Source organism: Pleurodeles waltl, chromosome 2_2 (assembly GCF_031143425.1).
Source record: "Pleurodeles waltl isolate 20211129_DDA chromosome 2_2, aPleWal1.hap1.20221129, whole genome shotgun sequence".
Lineage (NCBI taxonomy): Eukaryota > Metazoa > Chordata > Amphibia > Caudata > Salamandridae > Pleurodeles > Pleurodeles waltl.
Genome location: NC_090439.1, coordinates 889,120,998 through 889,138,452, shown reverse-complemented (window position 1 = coordinate 889,138,452; position 17,455 = coordinate 889,120,998). Strand labels below are relative to the sequence as shown.

Sequence of the window (17,455 nt, the reverse complement as noted above, 5' to 3'; positions counted from 1 at the left end):
TGCTAAGAGCTGTCTCTCCAAAGCCAATCTTTTGGCCATCCTGGCAAAAATGAGATCATCTTCATTGAGGCTGCCCTCAATGCTTCCAGAGTTACAGGTCTCCCCTGTGGAAGAACCAGTCTCTCTGATTATTACTTGTGGAGTCAGGGTTTGAGAAACCCTGTTCTCCCTGGTTAGGAGAGGAGGGGGGGATATCATCCTCCTGTTCACTAATTTCCCCATCTGTATGAATATCCTCAGAGGGGTGGCCCTTTGCAAACTCTGCCAAAAGCTTCTGGAGCTTTACTTTGGTAGGGTTGGACCCAGTCTTTAGATTTTTTAGCTTACAGCGAGCCCTTAACTCTGACATCCCTAGATGCAGGTAAGGGGTGAGGTTGAGTTCCACCATCTCATCTGTGCTAGACATTATCACTCAAAAAGTTGGGATTATGTTTTAAGAATCTAAAAACTACTTCTAGAACTTAAATCCAAACTTTTACAAACGTTTAAACTCTAAAAGAAATGCTAACGGACTTACAAAGGGCCCTAGCAGGACTTTTAAAAATTTAGAAAAATAGCTCAAATTTCAAAAATCAGTTTCTAATGACAATTTTTGGAATTTAGTTGTGTGATCAGGTATTAGCTGAGTAGTCCAGCAAACTCAAAGTCTTAGACCCCAGCGCTGATCCACCAATGTAGGAAGTTGGCTCTGTATATACTATCTCAAAGTGAGAGATAGTGTGCACAGAGTCCAAGGGTTCCCCTAATAGGTTGATAGTGGAAACATTAGATAATACTAATGCTCTATTTTGTGGTAGTGTGGTCGAGCAGTAGACTTATCAGAGCATAGTGTTAAGCATTTGTTGAAAATAAACGAGGAACACACACTCAAAGACTTAAATCCAGGCCAATAGGTTTTATACAGAAAAATATATTTTCTTAATTTATTTTAGAACCACAAGATTCAGGATTTGAAGTAAATACATAAAATGCAAGGTACTCCACACAGGTAAGTAGAGAACTTTGAATTAGAGCAGTAACACACAGTTTTAGTCAAAATGGCTATTTTAAAAGTGAACACAGTGCAAAAATCAACAGTTCCTGGGGGAGGTAAGTATTGGTTAGTTTTTCAGGAAAGTAAGGCACTTACAAGTTCAAGTTCCTGGGCATAGGTAGCCCTCCGTTGGGGGTTCAAGGCAACCCCAAAGTCACCGCACCAGCAACCCAGGGCCGGTCAGGTTCAGAGGTCAAAGGAGGGCCCAAAACACAAAGGCGCCTATGGAGAACAGGGGTGCCCCGGTTCCAGTCTGCCAACAGGTAAGTACCTGCGTCTTCGGAGGGCAGACCAGGGGGGTTTTGTAGAGCACTTGGAGGGGGACACAAGTCGACATATAAAACACACCCTCAGCGGCACAGGGGCGGCTGGGTGCAGTGTGCAAAGCAGGCATCTGGTTTTTAATAGGAATCAATGGAGGGACCCGGGGGTCACTCTAGTGGTGCAGGCAGGGCACAGGGGGGCTTCTCAGGCCAGCCACCAACCCGGCTAGGCAGTGGGGCGCCTGAGGGTCACCCCTGCACTGAAGTTCGGTTCCTTCTGGTCCTGGGGGCTGCGGGTGCAGTGCTTGGTCCAGGCGTCAAGTTCTTTGTTCCAGGCTGTCGCGGTCAGGGGGAGCCTCTGGATCCTCTCTGCATGCGTCGCTGTAGGGGTCCAGGGGGATTATCTCAGGTTACTCACGAGGTCGCAGTCGCCTGGGAGTTCTCCCTGCGGTGTTGGTTCTCTGGAGCTCGATTCGGGGGCGTCGGGTGCAGAGTGTGAAGTCTCACGCTTCCGGTGGGAAGAGTGATGTCTTTGAAAGTTGGAAAGTTGTTTCTCTTTTTTAACAGTGCCGCTGTTCTCTGGAGTTTCTTGGTCCTTCGGGTTCAGGGCAGTCCTCTGAGGCTTCAGAGGTTGCTGGTCCCTGTTGGATGTGTCGCTGTGCAGGTTCTTTGAGTCTGGAGACAGGGCAGTAAGGCTGGGGCCAAGTCATTTGTCGTCTCCGTCATCTCTGCAGGGCTTCAATGTCAGCAGTCCTTCTTCTTTGTGTAGGTTGCAGGAATCTGATTTCCTGGCTTCTGGGTCGCCCCTAAATACTGAATTTAGGGGTGTGTTTAGGGCAGGAGGGCAGTAGCCAATGACTACTGTTCTGGAGGGTGGCTACACCCTCTTTGTGCGTCCTCCCTGAGGGGAGGGGGGGCACATCCCAAATCCTATTGGGGGAATCCTCCAAACTCAAGATGGAGGATTTCTAAAGGCAGGGGTCCCCTCAGCTCAGGGCACCTTAGGGGCTGTCCTGACTGGTGAGTGACTCCTCCTTGTTTTTCTAATTATCTCCTCCAGCCTTGCCACAAAAGTGGGGGCAGTGGCCCGAGGGTCGGGCATCTCCACTAGCTGGGATGCCCTGGGGTGCGGTAACAAAAGGCATGACCCTTTGAGGCTCACTGCCAGGTGTTACAGTCCTTGCAGGGGTTGGTGAGAAGCACCTCCACCCAGTACATGATTTGTTCCTGGCCACAGAGTGACAAAGGCACTCTCCCCATGTGGCCAGAAACTCGTCTGGTTGTGGCAGGCTGGCAGAAACTGGTCAACACTAGGAGTCGGACTGGTATTCAGGGGGCATCTCTAAGATGCCCTCTGGGTGCATTTTACAATAAATCCCACACTGGCATCAGTGTGCATTTATTGTGCTGAGAACTTTGATACCAAACTTCCCAGATTTCAGTGTAGCCAATATGGAGCTGTGGAGTTTGTGTTTGACAAACTCCCAGACCATATACTCTTTATAGCTACCCTGCACTTACAATGTCTAAGGTTTTGCTTAGACACTGTAGGGGCATAGTGCTCATGCACACATGCCCTCACCTGTGGTATAGTGCACCCTGCCTTAGGGCTGTAAGGCCTTCTAGAGGGGTGACTTACCTATGCCACAGGCAGTGTGAGGTGGGCATGGCACTCTGAGGGGAGTGCCATGTCGACTTAGTAATTTTCTCCCCACCAGCACACACAAGCTGTGAGGCAGTGTGCATGTGCTGAGTGAGGCGTCCCCAGGGTGGCTTAAGACATGCTGCAGTCCTTAGAGACCTTCCGTGGCATCAGGGCCACTGGTACGATGGGGACCATTTACAAGGGACGTATCTGGGTGCCAGGGCTGTGCCAATTGTGGGAACAAAGGTACATTTTAGGGAAAGAGCACTGGTGCGGGGGCCTGATTAGCAGGGTCCCATCACACTTTCAATCACAACTGGCATCAACAAAAGGCAAAAAGCCAGGGGGTAGCCATGCCAAGGAGGCATTTCCTTATACACACAAACAGCAAATAGCGTTAGGTGATAGAACAAGGTTCCACTGGGCTGAGCCAAAGCAAGATTGCAAAAGTCTGAAGCCAATGGCTGAAAAGAGGCTAGTTAAAGGAAGCCAGTGTTTGAAAATGGTGGACCGAAAGCCCACTCCTTGTATAATTTTAATGATGGGTCTGCTTAACTTAGCTACACCATCAGAATTCAGACCGAACATGAGTAGGTGCTTGTTAGCATCCTTGTTTTAGAATATTCCCGAATCCGTGATTATCATACAAACCATTTCACCCAGATTTGTAACTGTAGTTTAATAGTCAAGTACAAGGATACAGACTAATGCCCTAGGTAGAGACTTTTTCCAAATGTATGGACGATTTACATAGAAGGATTAAAGATGTATTGTAGTCAATATACAAGTGTAGAATGCTTAACTGAGACTTTAGCATCATTGCTTTCTTGGAATCAGTCATATTGAATTGCCCTTCAACACTGTGGAAACATGTTTTGCATCTGCACCCTAACGAGCACCTAGCTCATGGTTTGGATGAGAATATCTTATCACCTTTCATATATGGGTAAAGGTACTTTATCTTCAAAATAAATAGATTTGATGAAGTAAAAATGTAATAAAAGAAGCTTATAAGATCATTATTTCGAAACCAATATTTGATGGGCAGAGAGGTCCAAGGGCCTTCGAGATTTTCAATGAAGATACAAAAGCAGAAAGTTTTATTTCGGTATTGACAAATCAATTGGGTAAAGGTTGTAATGGTCGTGGAATTTCTGTTTTTAAACACTTTTGTGATATATTATCCCTATTTTAAGGGTTTAACACTAAATGCAGACTGTATGGCAAAGTACTAGAACATCTTACTGTTGTGCCTGTTGATCACGTTCAGCATTTCAACGCATAGTTTTTTCTAACAGTAAAATTAAAATGGCTCAATTTAGGATTTATATTGTTGCTTGGTTAGCCAAATTGCAAAGGCAATCCCTGATTGACTATTATACCTGAGAAACCTACAGAATTTGAAAAATGTGCGAGTTTTCTTTAGAAGTTGCTTTGCATATCGCTTCACACACATATTGTAGAACATGTAATGCAAAAAAAATATAAACTTGTGCGAGTAAACTCAGAGTGGGTCAAGCTTTCAGTTACATTTTCTACTTAGGCCGAATTTAAAGATATGGTAGCGATACAATTAAGTGCTACAGAATACATTTTTCAATAAATCTGGACACACTTAATTTAATACATTTAGTTACATTTAATATTTAATAAAAGTGGAAACAAATTTGGATTATGATGGAGGCACAAACATTTTTGTTGTGAGTTGCACACATCACTCTCCAGAGCAATAACAATAGGTAAATAAAAAAAAATGGTGCCAATGCTTCTCAAAGCCAAAAAGTCAGCCTGTTCTTATGTGATCTATACATGGATTTCTGAGTGAGTTAATCCAGAGACAGGTATGTACTCAGTGGACTAAAAGGGTGTTCGAGAGGCTGTCTCTTACAGCGCAGTGACCAATAGAGGTGAATGTCCTAATCTCGAGTAGTTTGTTTTTCTTACTTCATTTGTAAAATGTGATGTGTGCTGCACGCAGAACATAGAAATAAAGGTATTTTCTAACTCCTCCTTTGTTATCTTTCTAGCCCTATGCCTTACATTGATGTTCCCTGCCTCATGTGGATTATGAAATAATAATTGAATTGTTTGTTGTTTTGAACTGTGCTAAATTGTGTTGATACATTGAATTATCAAAAACAACAAAAAATACCTTATTATTAAATGGTAAACCCTTTCTTCTATTCAGCGTTATGTTGTAGAGGCTGTTGAAAATGGAGCTATTGGGAATGAAGAGCCACTTCTCAAGAAAAATCCACGACGATTTGTTATTTTCCCAATCCAATACCCTGACATTTGGAAAATGTATAAAAAGGCACAGGCCTCATTTTGGACTACAGAAGAGGTGAGATGCCTAATTTGTAGTTTCACAAAAGTTAAATTAAAACTATTGCTAAAAAAATGTTGAATGTGTTTTTTACATTAAAATAATATTCTCTGCTACAGAACCACAGTTACCTGTAGTTTCAGTACATTTTCTAACCTTTTTTATCGATAAACATTCTTTTGAGTTTGTATGTATTGGCAGTTTTGTAGCATGAATCATTTTCTGGGTTCACATGCTGTGCATAATTCTGCCATCTAGTGGTTGGGTCTGGAAACTGTCTTCTGTTCTAGTCTTTTTTCGGGGGTGTCGCCGACCACCATTTGGTGCTTAGTCTGTTCTTTGTGTGACATCAGACGGTGCCCCGGAAGTTTCTGTGCGTGGCTTCCATCTTCAGATTTATTTTTCCACCATCACGTCTAGAAGCACGACTGAGGTGCGCAGAAATTTTTTGAAGTTTTAGAAGTTTTTTTTTTTCAACAAAGAACATCAACGGAGTGATCATGCTTCCTCCTAGAAACACTACTACCACCCCAAAAAGGAAACCTCTACTTGCCCATGCTGCCCAGCATACTGGATTAGGGTAAAGAGGTTTTTAGGGAACCAGCTAACGCAGGGGATTCACACTTAGGGCCATATGTACCAACACTTTTTCCCATAGACACAGAATGGGTAAAAACCATTGCTACATCTGGCCCTTAGAGTAGAGAAAAAATACAAATACTCCACACAGGATCCCAAATATATCAAAGGGAATGACCCCGCAGACTCGATCATTGTGACCACAGTGGGGAAAAGAAACAATGCGGCCACCTCCACAGGCCCACCACCCAAGACAGAGAGTAAGAGGCTGGACCTAGTGGGAAGAAAAATGGAGAGGGAAGCTGCCATGCAAAGGAGGATAGCCAATTCCAATGCCCTCATGAACTGTTACAGGCACCAGCAGTTTCAGGAAATAGAAGACATCTTGTAGCACCTCCCAGAGGATTACAAAAAGAGGGCCGAGGCAATCATCCAGGAGGGAAAAGGCATCACAAATACATGCCTAAAGTCAGCCCTGGATGCGACAGATACGGCCAGCAGACAGATATGCACAGGCACCACCTTAAGAAGGCACGTCTGGCTCAGGATATCAGGATTCAAGCCAGACCTATAGGCATCCATAATAAGCATGCCTTTCACCGGGGAAACCCTATTCGGACAGGATATGGGTGACATCCTACAGCAAGTAAAAAAGGACAATGAGACTGCAAGAGCTATGGGCGCCTTACAGTTCAGAGGCACACTTAAAAGGGTCACATCCAGTAGAAGATCCACAGGCAGAATGCCTTTCAATGTGGGCCAACAACAGGGGCAGCAGCATGGGTCTTCCTTTCAGACCACGCAATCTCAGCCTTATCGACAGTGGCAGCATCCAGCAAGACAGCCCTTTCAGGGGGGAAGGGAGAACAAACTCCCAGGGGTGGGGGGGGCTTCAAGCAAGTGACTGCTAAACCACGGACCCTCAACACGTAACACGGGGGGCAGAATCAAAGGGTTCATCCAGGCTTGGAGGAACATCACCACAGACAAATGGACCCTAAACATTATCTTCCCCGGATACTGCATAGAATTGAACATACAACCCCAACCGAGACCACTAAGGGCAAGGCCTTACAAGGGGATAGAACTAAAACAGCTCAAAACAGAAGCACAAGAACTGCTCTTAAAAAGAGCCATAGAATTTGTCCCAGCGCAAGAGAGGTTTACAGGAAACTATTCACCTTACTTCCTGGTGCCAAAACAAGACCTAACTTTGAGGCCAGTCCTAGACCTCCGGTTCACAAACAAATTCATACAAACACAGAGCTTCAAAATGACAAACTTACAAGGGGTAATCCCACTACTGTGGATGGGAGACTACATGGCTACCCTAGACCTAAAGGACGCCTACCTACACATCCCCATGAACAAGGGCCACAAGAAATACCTACAGTTCATCTTAGGCAAGGAACACTACCTATTCACAGTGCTGCTCTTCAGCGTAAAAGAGTGTTTACCAAAAATCTATCTGCAGTAGTAGCACACTTAAGAAGGCAAGAGATCCACGTCTACCCATACCTGGACAACTGACTAATAAAGGCCGAATTAATGAAAAAATGCAAGAAGGACTTACAAACAGTTATACAGACATCGCAACTCCTAGGGTTTACCATACACCAGAAGAAGTCTTCCCCTCACTTAGAGCAAGTGAAACTATGCCTAGGAGTCACACTGCAGTCCAGAAGGGCAAGGGCATACCCAGCCGAGAAAAGAATAGAAGCCATCAAGACTCATACTTGCCTCTACCAGAGGGGTCAGTCTCTGACAGTAAGGACAGTCATTAGACTCTTGGGCATGATGGCATCATGCATACCATTGATCCCCCAAGCAGGGTTACACATGCGGCCCATCCAAGTTTGGATCTGCAGCAAATGGTGACAATCCACAGGGAGCTGGGAGGATCTAGTGGTTGTCACAGCAAGGGTACAGAAGGAGATACAATGGTGGAACACAACAAACATAAGCATAGGGGGGACCTTCAGAACACCAGCTCCTACTGTGACCATAACCACGGATACATCACACAAAAGATGGCTGGGCTCACGCTTGCCCTCTGAGGGTACGGGGCCTATGGAATAAATCAGATACATTGAAACACATCAGCTATCTGGAACTGAAGACAGTCTTCCTAGCTTTAAAGGCTTCCCAAACACTCCTGAGCGGAAAAACTGTTCTGATACAAATGGACAATACAGCTACCATGTTCTACCTAAACAAACAGAGGGAAACACAGTCCTTCATCCTGTCAAAGCTAGCCCAAGACATCTGGCACTGGGCAATACAGCACCAACTATCCCAACAAGCAATTCACCTACCAGGAGAACTCAACACGAAGGCAGGCAGACTAAGCAGAAAGGAGAACAACTTAAATGAATGGGAGCTAAAGCAGGAAGTCACCCAAGGAATCTACAACACCTGGAGCACACCAAGCATAGACTTGTTCTCAACAGCAGCAAATGTGAAATGCCAACACTTCGCCCTTTAGGTTTCCAAACTCCCGGTCAGAATGCCCTGTCAATAAACTGGTCAGGGAAATTTGCATACACCTTTCCTTCAACTTCCAGAATCCACAGGTTGCTGAAGAAAGCCAGAGACTCGGGAGCAAAATCACCCTTATAGACCTAATATGGGCAAGACAGGCTTGGTACTAACTGTACAGCACAGGGAAGTCTACCACCCAGAGCTAGCTGCGTTCAACCTAGCAGCTTGGCTCCTGAATACTTTGAGTTCGGACACCTACAACTTCCTCCTAGGACAATGAAAATCTTAAGGGAAGCAAGGCGACCAAGCACACGGAAATGGTACACTCTAAAATGGAAAAGATACATCCTCTGATGTACAGCCAACAATAGGATGGACTCCAGAACACATCAAAACGCAGTATAAATATTAGACAGTGACTTCATCTATGCTTCGTTAAAGGTACATCTAGCAGCAATTGTAGCATACACGAGGGGCACATCCGAAGCCAGCCTCTCTACATCCACATTAGTAAAGAGATCCGTAGCAGGATCAAAGAGAGTAGCACCTCCAAGATCACTGCCAACACCTCTATGCAACCTAAACACAGTGTTAACACAACTGATGACAGAGCTGTTCAAACCCACGCACTAATCAGATCTAAAGTCAATCTCTCTAAAAACGGCCTTCCTCATAGTAATCAAAACATTTTGCAGAGTCGTGAACTACAAGCGCTAACGGTACAAGAACTGTATTTACAAATACACAAGGACAAGGTGGTACTCAGAACTTAGTTTTTACCAAAGATAGTATTGCAGATCCATGTTAATCAGAGCATACTACTGCCGGCCTTTTTCCAGGAGCCAAAGGCACAAGCAGAGAGAGCACTCCACACTCTAGAAGTCCGAAGGCCTCTATGTGCTACTACAAGAGCTTTTTGCAAAGGAAACCAACTTTTCGTGTAATTTGCCAAAGCAAACAAGGGCTTACGAGTATTTAAAAAGCAACTATCGCCAGATGGACTGTCAATACCATCCAAATCTGCTACAAAAAATTGGTGAAGCAGCTAGCTAGCAAGCCCAGAGCGCATTCCACCAGAAAGAAAGGCACCACACTGGCCTACCTCGCAGATGTCTCAGTTGAGGAGATCTGCACCACAGCGACCTGGGCAACCCCACACACCTCTGCAAAACACTACTGTGTGGGCATTTAAATGAACAAAGAAGCACAAGTAGGGCAGACGGTACTGCGTCACCTATTTGAAAAGTCATCCACATTTCACCACAGCCAGCCAAAAGGAAGGAATACCGCTGTATAATCTAATGCACAGCGTGTGATTCCAGAAAAGGATTCATGCTGCAAAACGAAATGGTTTCTTACCTGTAGAAGGAGTTTTGCAGCTTGAAGAGTTTTCTGGATTCACATGCGACCCCCCCCCACCAACTCCCCAAGAAATGGGACAAGAAGTAAACAGGTGGGAGAAGGAAAAAGAAAGAAAAAAGAAAAAAAGGAGAAAGAAGAAAAAGGGATCTGAAGACGGAAGCCACACACAGTTACTTACGGAGCGCCATCTGACATAACACAAAGGACGGACTAAGCACCAAGTGGTGGTCAACAAAGCCCCAGAAAAAAACAGAGTAGAACGGAACACAGTTTCCAGACCCAGCCACTAGATGGTGGAATAATGCACAGCCTGTGAATCCAGAAAACTCTTCAAGCTGCAAAACTACTTCTTCAGGTAAGAAATCACTTCATATTCAGCTATAAAATTGACATATAATGTAGACCATCAGTGAATGATGGTTCACGCGCTAACGCGCTCTTTCACATGAACAAGTGTTTCTAGTACTGTTTATTAATTTCAGCTGTTCCAGAAATATGAGGTAATAGAAATTGGTATTTGTAATGCACACAATAGAAAATTGTATCTACTTGCTGCGAAGCTGGGTTAGTCACTAAACCAGGAGATCGGTCAGATTTTTCTGAGTCTCATTGTGTTTTCAGCTTTCTGGCCAATTCTGGAAGGGAAGTTTCATAAGTTAGGCTTCAAGAAATGAGAGGCATCTAAGGCATTTAGGGTCAGGTATATCAAAGGGTTTTACCCATTCTGTGTCTATGGGGAAAATGCTTTAGTACATATGACCCTTAGTTATTTTGCTAGTTTGACTAAAAGATGTGTATTTTGTAGGAGAAGCAGCATTCTGGGTTTTATTGTTTATATATATTGATGTAGTGGAAGTCTTTCCTTAAGCATGCTTGTGTGCAATGATTAGGGCCTAGAAGACATATCTGTGTTGAGAGGAAGCTAAAGAAGAAACTTTGGCATACCAACAGCAGGTTGCAAGGATTTTTCTCAATCAGTATCTTGTTGTGAAGATGAGAGTGAATAGAGATCTTTTTTTTAGTGTTTGACTTTTGTATGATCAGCGAATGAGTATATTATTTGCATTTGTATAGTGTGCAACTACAAAATAGCCTGGTCTTGCAGCTCTTTTTGTTACTGTGTCTGAAAATGGATTACATACCAGCATATATAGTGGTTGGGGCTGAATAGTCAACACAGTAGGAAGTGTCTGAGGTGTGTGATGAAGTTCTGAGCCATGTGAATACATGAAGAACATAAATGGAAGCTTATGTCAAGAACATTGTGAGGCATGGTTCGTACATTCACATCAGTTGAATATAGGTAAAGTGCAAAATATATACCTACTGGTGGTGCATAATTTAACCAAAGCTAAATGTGCTCTAAGAAGCCTCAAGGAAATGGGAGTGGCTGCCTAGAAAATGGTTATGTATATAGTTCAGATTGAATTGTGTTGCCAGGGACTGAATGCGAACTTGGCTGAAATTCCAGGTTTTGGTCTGTTCGAGGAAAATCTGATTATTTCTAGAAGCCACTGCACCTTCCTAAAATATCAATACTGTAGAAGACAGGTATCCCCAAGAAGGTTTGCAAACCGGGGAAAAAGCTAGTGACATAAACGACTTCAGGAATTTTGAAGTTGAAGACTGATGGTCCTGAAAGCAAACAGAGAGAAGTTTCAGATGGACCCAGAATGTAGACTGATCTAATTCTCCAAGAAAAAAAATCAGGGACAGAAATACATGACTGAAGGGGTTTACAAGCTGCAGAAAAATACTGTGATGGTGTTGTGATGCAGTGAAAGGACAGGAAGGTTGTCCTTAAATAGCGTGCAAACAGGAAGAGGAAATGACACAGTGAATCACATGAGCCTGGCCATAACTGATTGGAAAAAAATGCACAAATCTATATTGCTGCATCTTGGAATTACAGGGTTGAACATGGCATACCTGTTTTGGATTCAAAGTCTTTAAAAGGCCTCTACAGGCTTTGAGACAGGTGATTGCCTTTTAAGGCCAGGAACGCCATGGACTGACGGTGAGTATCAGCCCAGCCACCCGTGCAAATGCCGCCCATGAGCTGTTACAGGCACAACATGTGGATGCTCTCAAACTAATAGTGGAATAAAGCAGGTGCCAGCTTTTGTAAATTCCAATTGGCTATTGAAATAATTGAGAAGGAGAAATTCTTATATTTCCTTGTAATTAGGTCCTAGGTGTCCCTATTTAAGATTACAAAAGCCATGCAGTAAGTGATATTGTATAGACGTGAGCATTGCCCTTTTAAAATATTGAATGAGGAGACAGATTTCTAAGTCTCCCATATAGTTGTGTTTGATGGTGCTTGCACTGAGGGTGTAGGAGCCAAAAGATGAGAGAAGTCAAAATTGATCAAAACAATTACATCTGATATGTGAGGATTTGAGAACTGGATAGTAAGCCCAACCTATTGGTTCTGAGATTTGATTGTGCCAAATGGGGGCAGCAGCTTTGTTTCATGATCTTTTACCAATGAACAGGGTCATTAATTATGCAAAGTAAACAGTCTCTTTCATGGATGTGATCTTGTAATTAAGGTGGAGGGGAATATTTATGTCTTGATAACTCCTTTAATCGCCAAATGACTAATTAACTTTCTGTTTCAGGTACCGAGTGCCCGATTTATATTCTGGCAGACAGACCATTTTTCCAACAGGTCAATGAAGTAAATTACTCTGTTGCCCTGGTGGAAATGACCACCAAGATGTTGGCCATTTATAAAGCACTGCCAAGAACCATTATCATGGTGGTTTCTGGCAATACTTGTAACCATTTGATGCAAGGCTCTGTCATATTGATAGAGCATTGCAACAAACTGTTTTCTTGTTTTATTTTCGAAAATAAAATCCCAATACAGGATTTTCTTTTTGCAAATAAATAAACAAATGTTCCCCTCTCCACAGGAGTCATCTCTCATGGGAGTCATCTCCCATGGCGGTGGAGCTCTATTTGGTTTTCACTGTCCCTCCCCGCCAGGATTTGTCTGGCATTGATGGACAGTAAGAAATGGCTACATGTGCACCTATCCTGATTGGGTGGATGGACACGTAGCCATTTCTCCGACGGCCTGGCGTGAGATATAAACTTGAGGCGCAAGTACAGGAGTAATCTTGCACCTGAATTTTGCTAACATTACAGTATATGCAGGAGTTATATAGGAGCTACAAGGCATAGTTGTTATCACAGTTCTGTCTAGGGAGCATTAGAGTGATAATGACCTTTTCATGTTGCAGTACTTTAAGAAAAGGAAAATTATTGCTAGTGGGCTCAACACCATAAAAGTTGATGTTTCTTGTGTATTCACGTAATTGATCTTATCTTAAGTCTGTCTTCACATAAGCGTGGGAGTAACTGTAGAATTTTATGATAACTATGAAATTTCTGCCCTGAAGGAGTTCTGTTTATGGGATTAAACAGGTTAGCTGTTTGAAGTGCTCTGTGTGTGGTCTGCCAATGATAATTGTGGCACCATTAAACGTTTGGAATAAAATATAATATCGTATTCAATGATTTGAAGTCAAATTATGGTACTTACTATCTTTATAACTGAATATATATGGAATAGAGTGTACTCCAACGCATCTTTAGCATCTTAAATGCCAGCAAACTATGGCTTTGATCCTGCTGGATCTTTCTACAGCATTTGATATGGTAGATCATAGGATCCTTCTCCAGTGTGCGAAAGCTGTGGGTATGCTAGGAACAGCACACACGTTTCTGTCTTAGTAATAGAACGCAAGCAGTATATTTAGTGCCGTATGAAGATGCTTAAGTAGAAATTGATTGTGGAGTTTCTCAAGGATCTGCCCTTCACCTTACTTGCTTAACATTAACATCTATTTGCAACCTTTGATTAAGGAATTGATAAGAAGAGGTTGTCACATTTTCAACTTTACTCTGACGACTCTCAGACTTTATTCTGTTTGGAGTACCAAGGTGTGTCTCAATTACTGTTTCAAGATTTGTTGTGCTTTATCTATGGATGAATGAACGGCAATTCGTTGAAGGTAAACACCAAAAAGAATGAAATTGTGGTGCGTAACAGTAATTCCAGAGCCTGAACTAACCATTACTGTCCCTGTGAACTAGGTCTGCTTCCTACAGCAAATGTTGTGGCAAAATGTCCGGATATTCTAGTGAATCAGCAGCAGCTTCTGAGACCACAAATTGAGTGTGGTTTTAAAGAGGTTTTTATCCTCTAGACTGTGAAGAAACTCAATGCTTACCATTCCTCAGGAGCCATGAAAACGACGGCAGTTATTAGTGGTTGTTTAGATTATGCTAACAGCATCTACTTGAGTCTACCAGAATGTGATCTGAGATTACTCCAGCTGCTTCAAAATGCTTCAAAATGCTGCAGCTAGGCTGATATGCAAGGCTTTCTGATAGACACACACTCGTCCTCTGCTAAAACAACTTCATTGGCTCCCAGTTTCACAGTCCATTCAATTCAAGGTGCGCTGTTTATACTGTAAGGCTATTCATGGATTAGTCCCGGACTTAATTGCAGAACGCATCACCAGATAAATTCCAAGTGGAACTTTGTGCCCCTCTACTGCCAACTTATTAGTGGTACCAACATTTCGCAAGGCTAGGATGGGCAGACATAGGTTCTCAGTTATAGCCCCTAACATATGGAATTCTCCTCCAATGCATATTTGATCATTGCCATCATTGGAAACATTTAGAAATGCACTGAAAACTTGGCTTTTCAGGGACGCTTTTGGCTCTAATACACAGTCTCTGCTTGTGTCTGCTTTTAGTCTCTGGAGTATTAGCCTGATGATGCCTGTGGGTGAGCGTGCACTCTATATGTACCATAACCATGATTTTTGTACCCTGAGTTAATTGACCACATAAAAGATAAGGTATGGTCCTCTTTCTTTCGAAACATGATTGTGTTCCAGATATTTTGAGATTTTATCATTATTCGTAGACCTGGCTACCTGCCAGAGGTGGATGTCTGTATCATCAGCAGTGCATTTTGATGAGATGGGTAATTGGAACATAGACAAATGAAACAGCTGATAGATACAACTGTTGCAGGACACAGACGCTTGCTGTTATTTTGTTTCAGTGTACCACAATGATTGCGATGTGTAGAAGGGTTCTATTCTGTGACCAGTACTCAAGTCACCCTTGACCACCCACACAATCTTTCAGATTTTTCTGCTGGCCCGCTGGATTCTATAAAGGTCTAGAGGGATGCGAGTTATTATTTGGTATCTTGATTGGTAAATATAGACTGTAGATCTGGTGCTGAATGTTTAGATCCTTGAGATAAACTAAAATGTAGTTTTTGTAATCTTATGCTTGAAAGGGTCATGCACTCTGCCTCGAGTAAAGGATGCCTTGAGAACTGGGAGGTCACTAATTGCGTTAGAGGTGGTTGGAAGATGCTGATGGGGGCATAAAATGAAGGATATGGTGTTTGGGGGAAGACAAATGCTTCTTGAATTGTAGTGCTTGTGTTTCTCCGTGGCTCAACCAATCGCAGAAGTTCTTGTATCCCCATAGTTCCAAAAGGCATTCCTTAAAGGACGTTCATTAAGCCACCCTTAAAAGGGAAGGTGGCAGGATTAATAAGCAAATGCAGTGCTCACACAGCTCCCTGTATTTACGTTATGTAAAAAGTGTGCCACTGTCTTACGGTTTCAAGATGCTTCAAGGTTTCAGCTCTGACTGAAAACACACTCTTGTTTACTTCTACTGTGTTATTGGCGGAAATTGCAGTAACTTAATTATTGCACATTTCTGTCATTAACATACATTTCAGTGATGCATGTATCACCAAAGATTTAGTGCTCTAATTTAAAAGTGTCATTCATACATATATAAAGTATTCCAGAAGAGAACGGGGTGATGTTATATAATTAAAAGACAATCTTTTCTCTTGATTTATTTGCTATCTTATAGACTTTTGTTGCTCATGGCTCGAAATCCTCTTTTACACTTAGAGTTCCAACAAAATATTGCAAAAATGGCAGGTCTGACTATTAGTAAAGAGTAAATGTGTTCAATGCATATGTCATTAAGATGAGGTGGCTACATTATGTAAACGACACAGTGATCAATCTGCACTGTTGACTAAAGGGTGAAAAGAATAAATGCATTATCATATTCCGGCCCTCATTATGACCCTGGCGGTCGGCGGTAATATGGTGGAAAGTACTGCCAACAGGCTGGCGGTACTTTCCACCATATTATAACACTGGCAGCTTGGCTGAAGCCAAACCGCCAATGTACCACACCGACCGCCACGGCAGTAACAGCCGCCGGGCTGGAGATAGCAATCTCCAGCCCGCCCGCTGTCACTGTACCTCCTGTGGGATAATGACCCCACCTACCGCCATGGTTTCCGTGGCTTCCTTACCGCCACGAAAACCATAGTGGTAGGCACTATCAGTGACAGGGAATCCCTTCCCTGTCACCGATAAAGGTCCTTCCCACCCCACCCCCTCTCCAGATACCCCCCTTCCTCTCCAAACCCACCACCCCCTACATTCACGCCCCCTCCTTCACACACACACATACACACACCCATACCCACATGCATCCACGCATGCATACATCCATTCACACACATCCGCACACAATTTCATACATACACGCATTCACAGAACACAAAATATATGCATTCAACACGGAACACACACCCGCATACACGCACGCACAAACATTCACACACAACCACAGCACCCCCCCCCCCGTTGGAGCACCCACTTACCTGGTTTCAGGGGTTCTTCCGGCAGGAGACGGGCCGGGCGCTGCTGCCAGCAGCAGCATCCGCCAGCAGAACACCACCAGGCCGTATTATAATACAGCTGGCAGTGGTCTAATGGCGTGGTGCTGCTGCTGGCAGCAGCGCCACCTTACCACCATCTGCCGGCATGGCCACAGCGGGATTTCCGCCATTCTTCAGGCGGAAAAGCCGTCTGTGGTCATATTATGGAGGACGGCTGGTAGCCACGGCAACGGGCTTTTGGCAGCTGTCGCCGAGGCGGTAGGTGTGTTTTTACCGCCAATATCATAATGAGGGCCTAAATCTGAATTTAATACTTCGGACCAGAGAGAGGCAGCAAAGTGACCCTAGTGGCCACGATCCTTAGGTGGCTACGAAGTCCAGTTTTGTATCACTGAGCTTTAGGTGCCAAAAGTGAAGGCTTCAGAAGGAGCTCAGTGATGATGTTTCTGACTTCACGTGGTCCTTGTCAGCTTCCACATCTTGCCTGGCCCCAATGAAGAATTTTGAGAACCGTAAAAAATAAAAATAAAGTTGAAAGGTGAAAGGTGTTACCAACCCACTATGCTTACTTGCCTCCTGCTCCACTGCAGTAAGCCTGAAATCACACTTAGGTCCTAGTCTACTTCAAAGACTCTGGTTAGAGCTATGTGTTTTCTTGGCGCGTGTTGCCTTAAAACTTAAAAAATCCATATCACCAGTTCTTCTTTATTCAGCTTTAACTATCTTAGTGTCTTTTGCATCTTACATTGTTCTTGATTTTCCTAAAGTGTTTTAGGAGTTTTATTAGGTTGTATTCTTGGCTTTTATGGAACTGCGTGAATATAACACTCACTTTCATGGGGAATTGCCTGTTTCTTGTGCTATAGCTGCAAAGGAGTAAACAGAAATTCATACCGAGCTGTGTTGTTGCTTATCCAGGTTGGGTTATTATGCTGTTAGTGGTATTGCCTTTACAAAAGAATAACCCAGTTTCTGAAATGCAGGAAGACAAGAATGGATTCAC

At 43.5% G+C, this 17,455-nt stretch overlaps 1 protein-coding gene across 3 annotated transcripts in view; it reads left to right on the top strand.

The window, feature by feature from the left end:
• RRM2B (ribonucleotide reductase regulatory TP53 inducible subunit M2B) overlaps nucleotides 1-17,455 on the top strand; it is a 96,421-nt gene that overhangs the window by 15,221 nt on the left and 63,745 nt on the right. For all 3 annotated transcript variants that reach the window (XM_069220576.1, XM_069220575.1, XM_069220577.1), the window contains exon 2: nucleotides 5,130-5,285. In XM_069220576.1, the coding sequence (XP_069076677.1) occupies nucleotides 5,130-5,285 (156 nt within the window). The remainder of the gene's footprint in view (nucleotides 1-5,129; nucleotides 5,286-17,455) is intronic.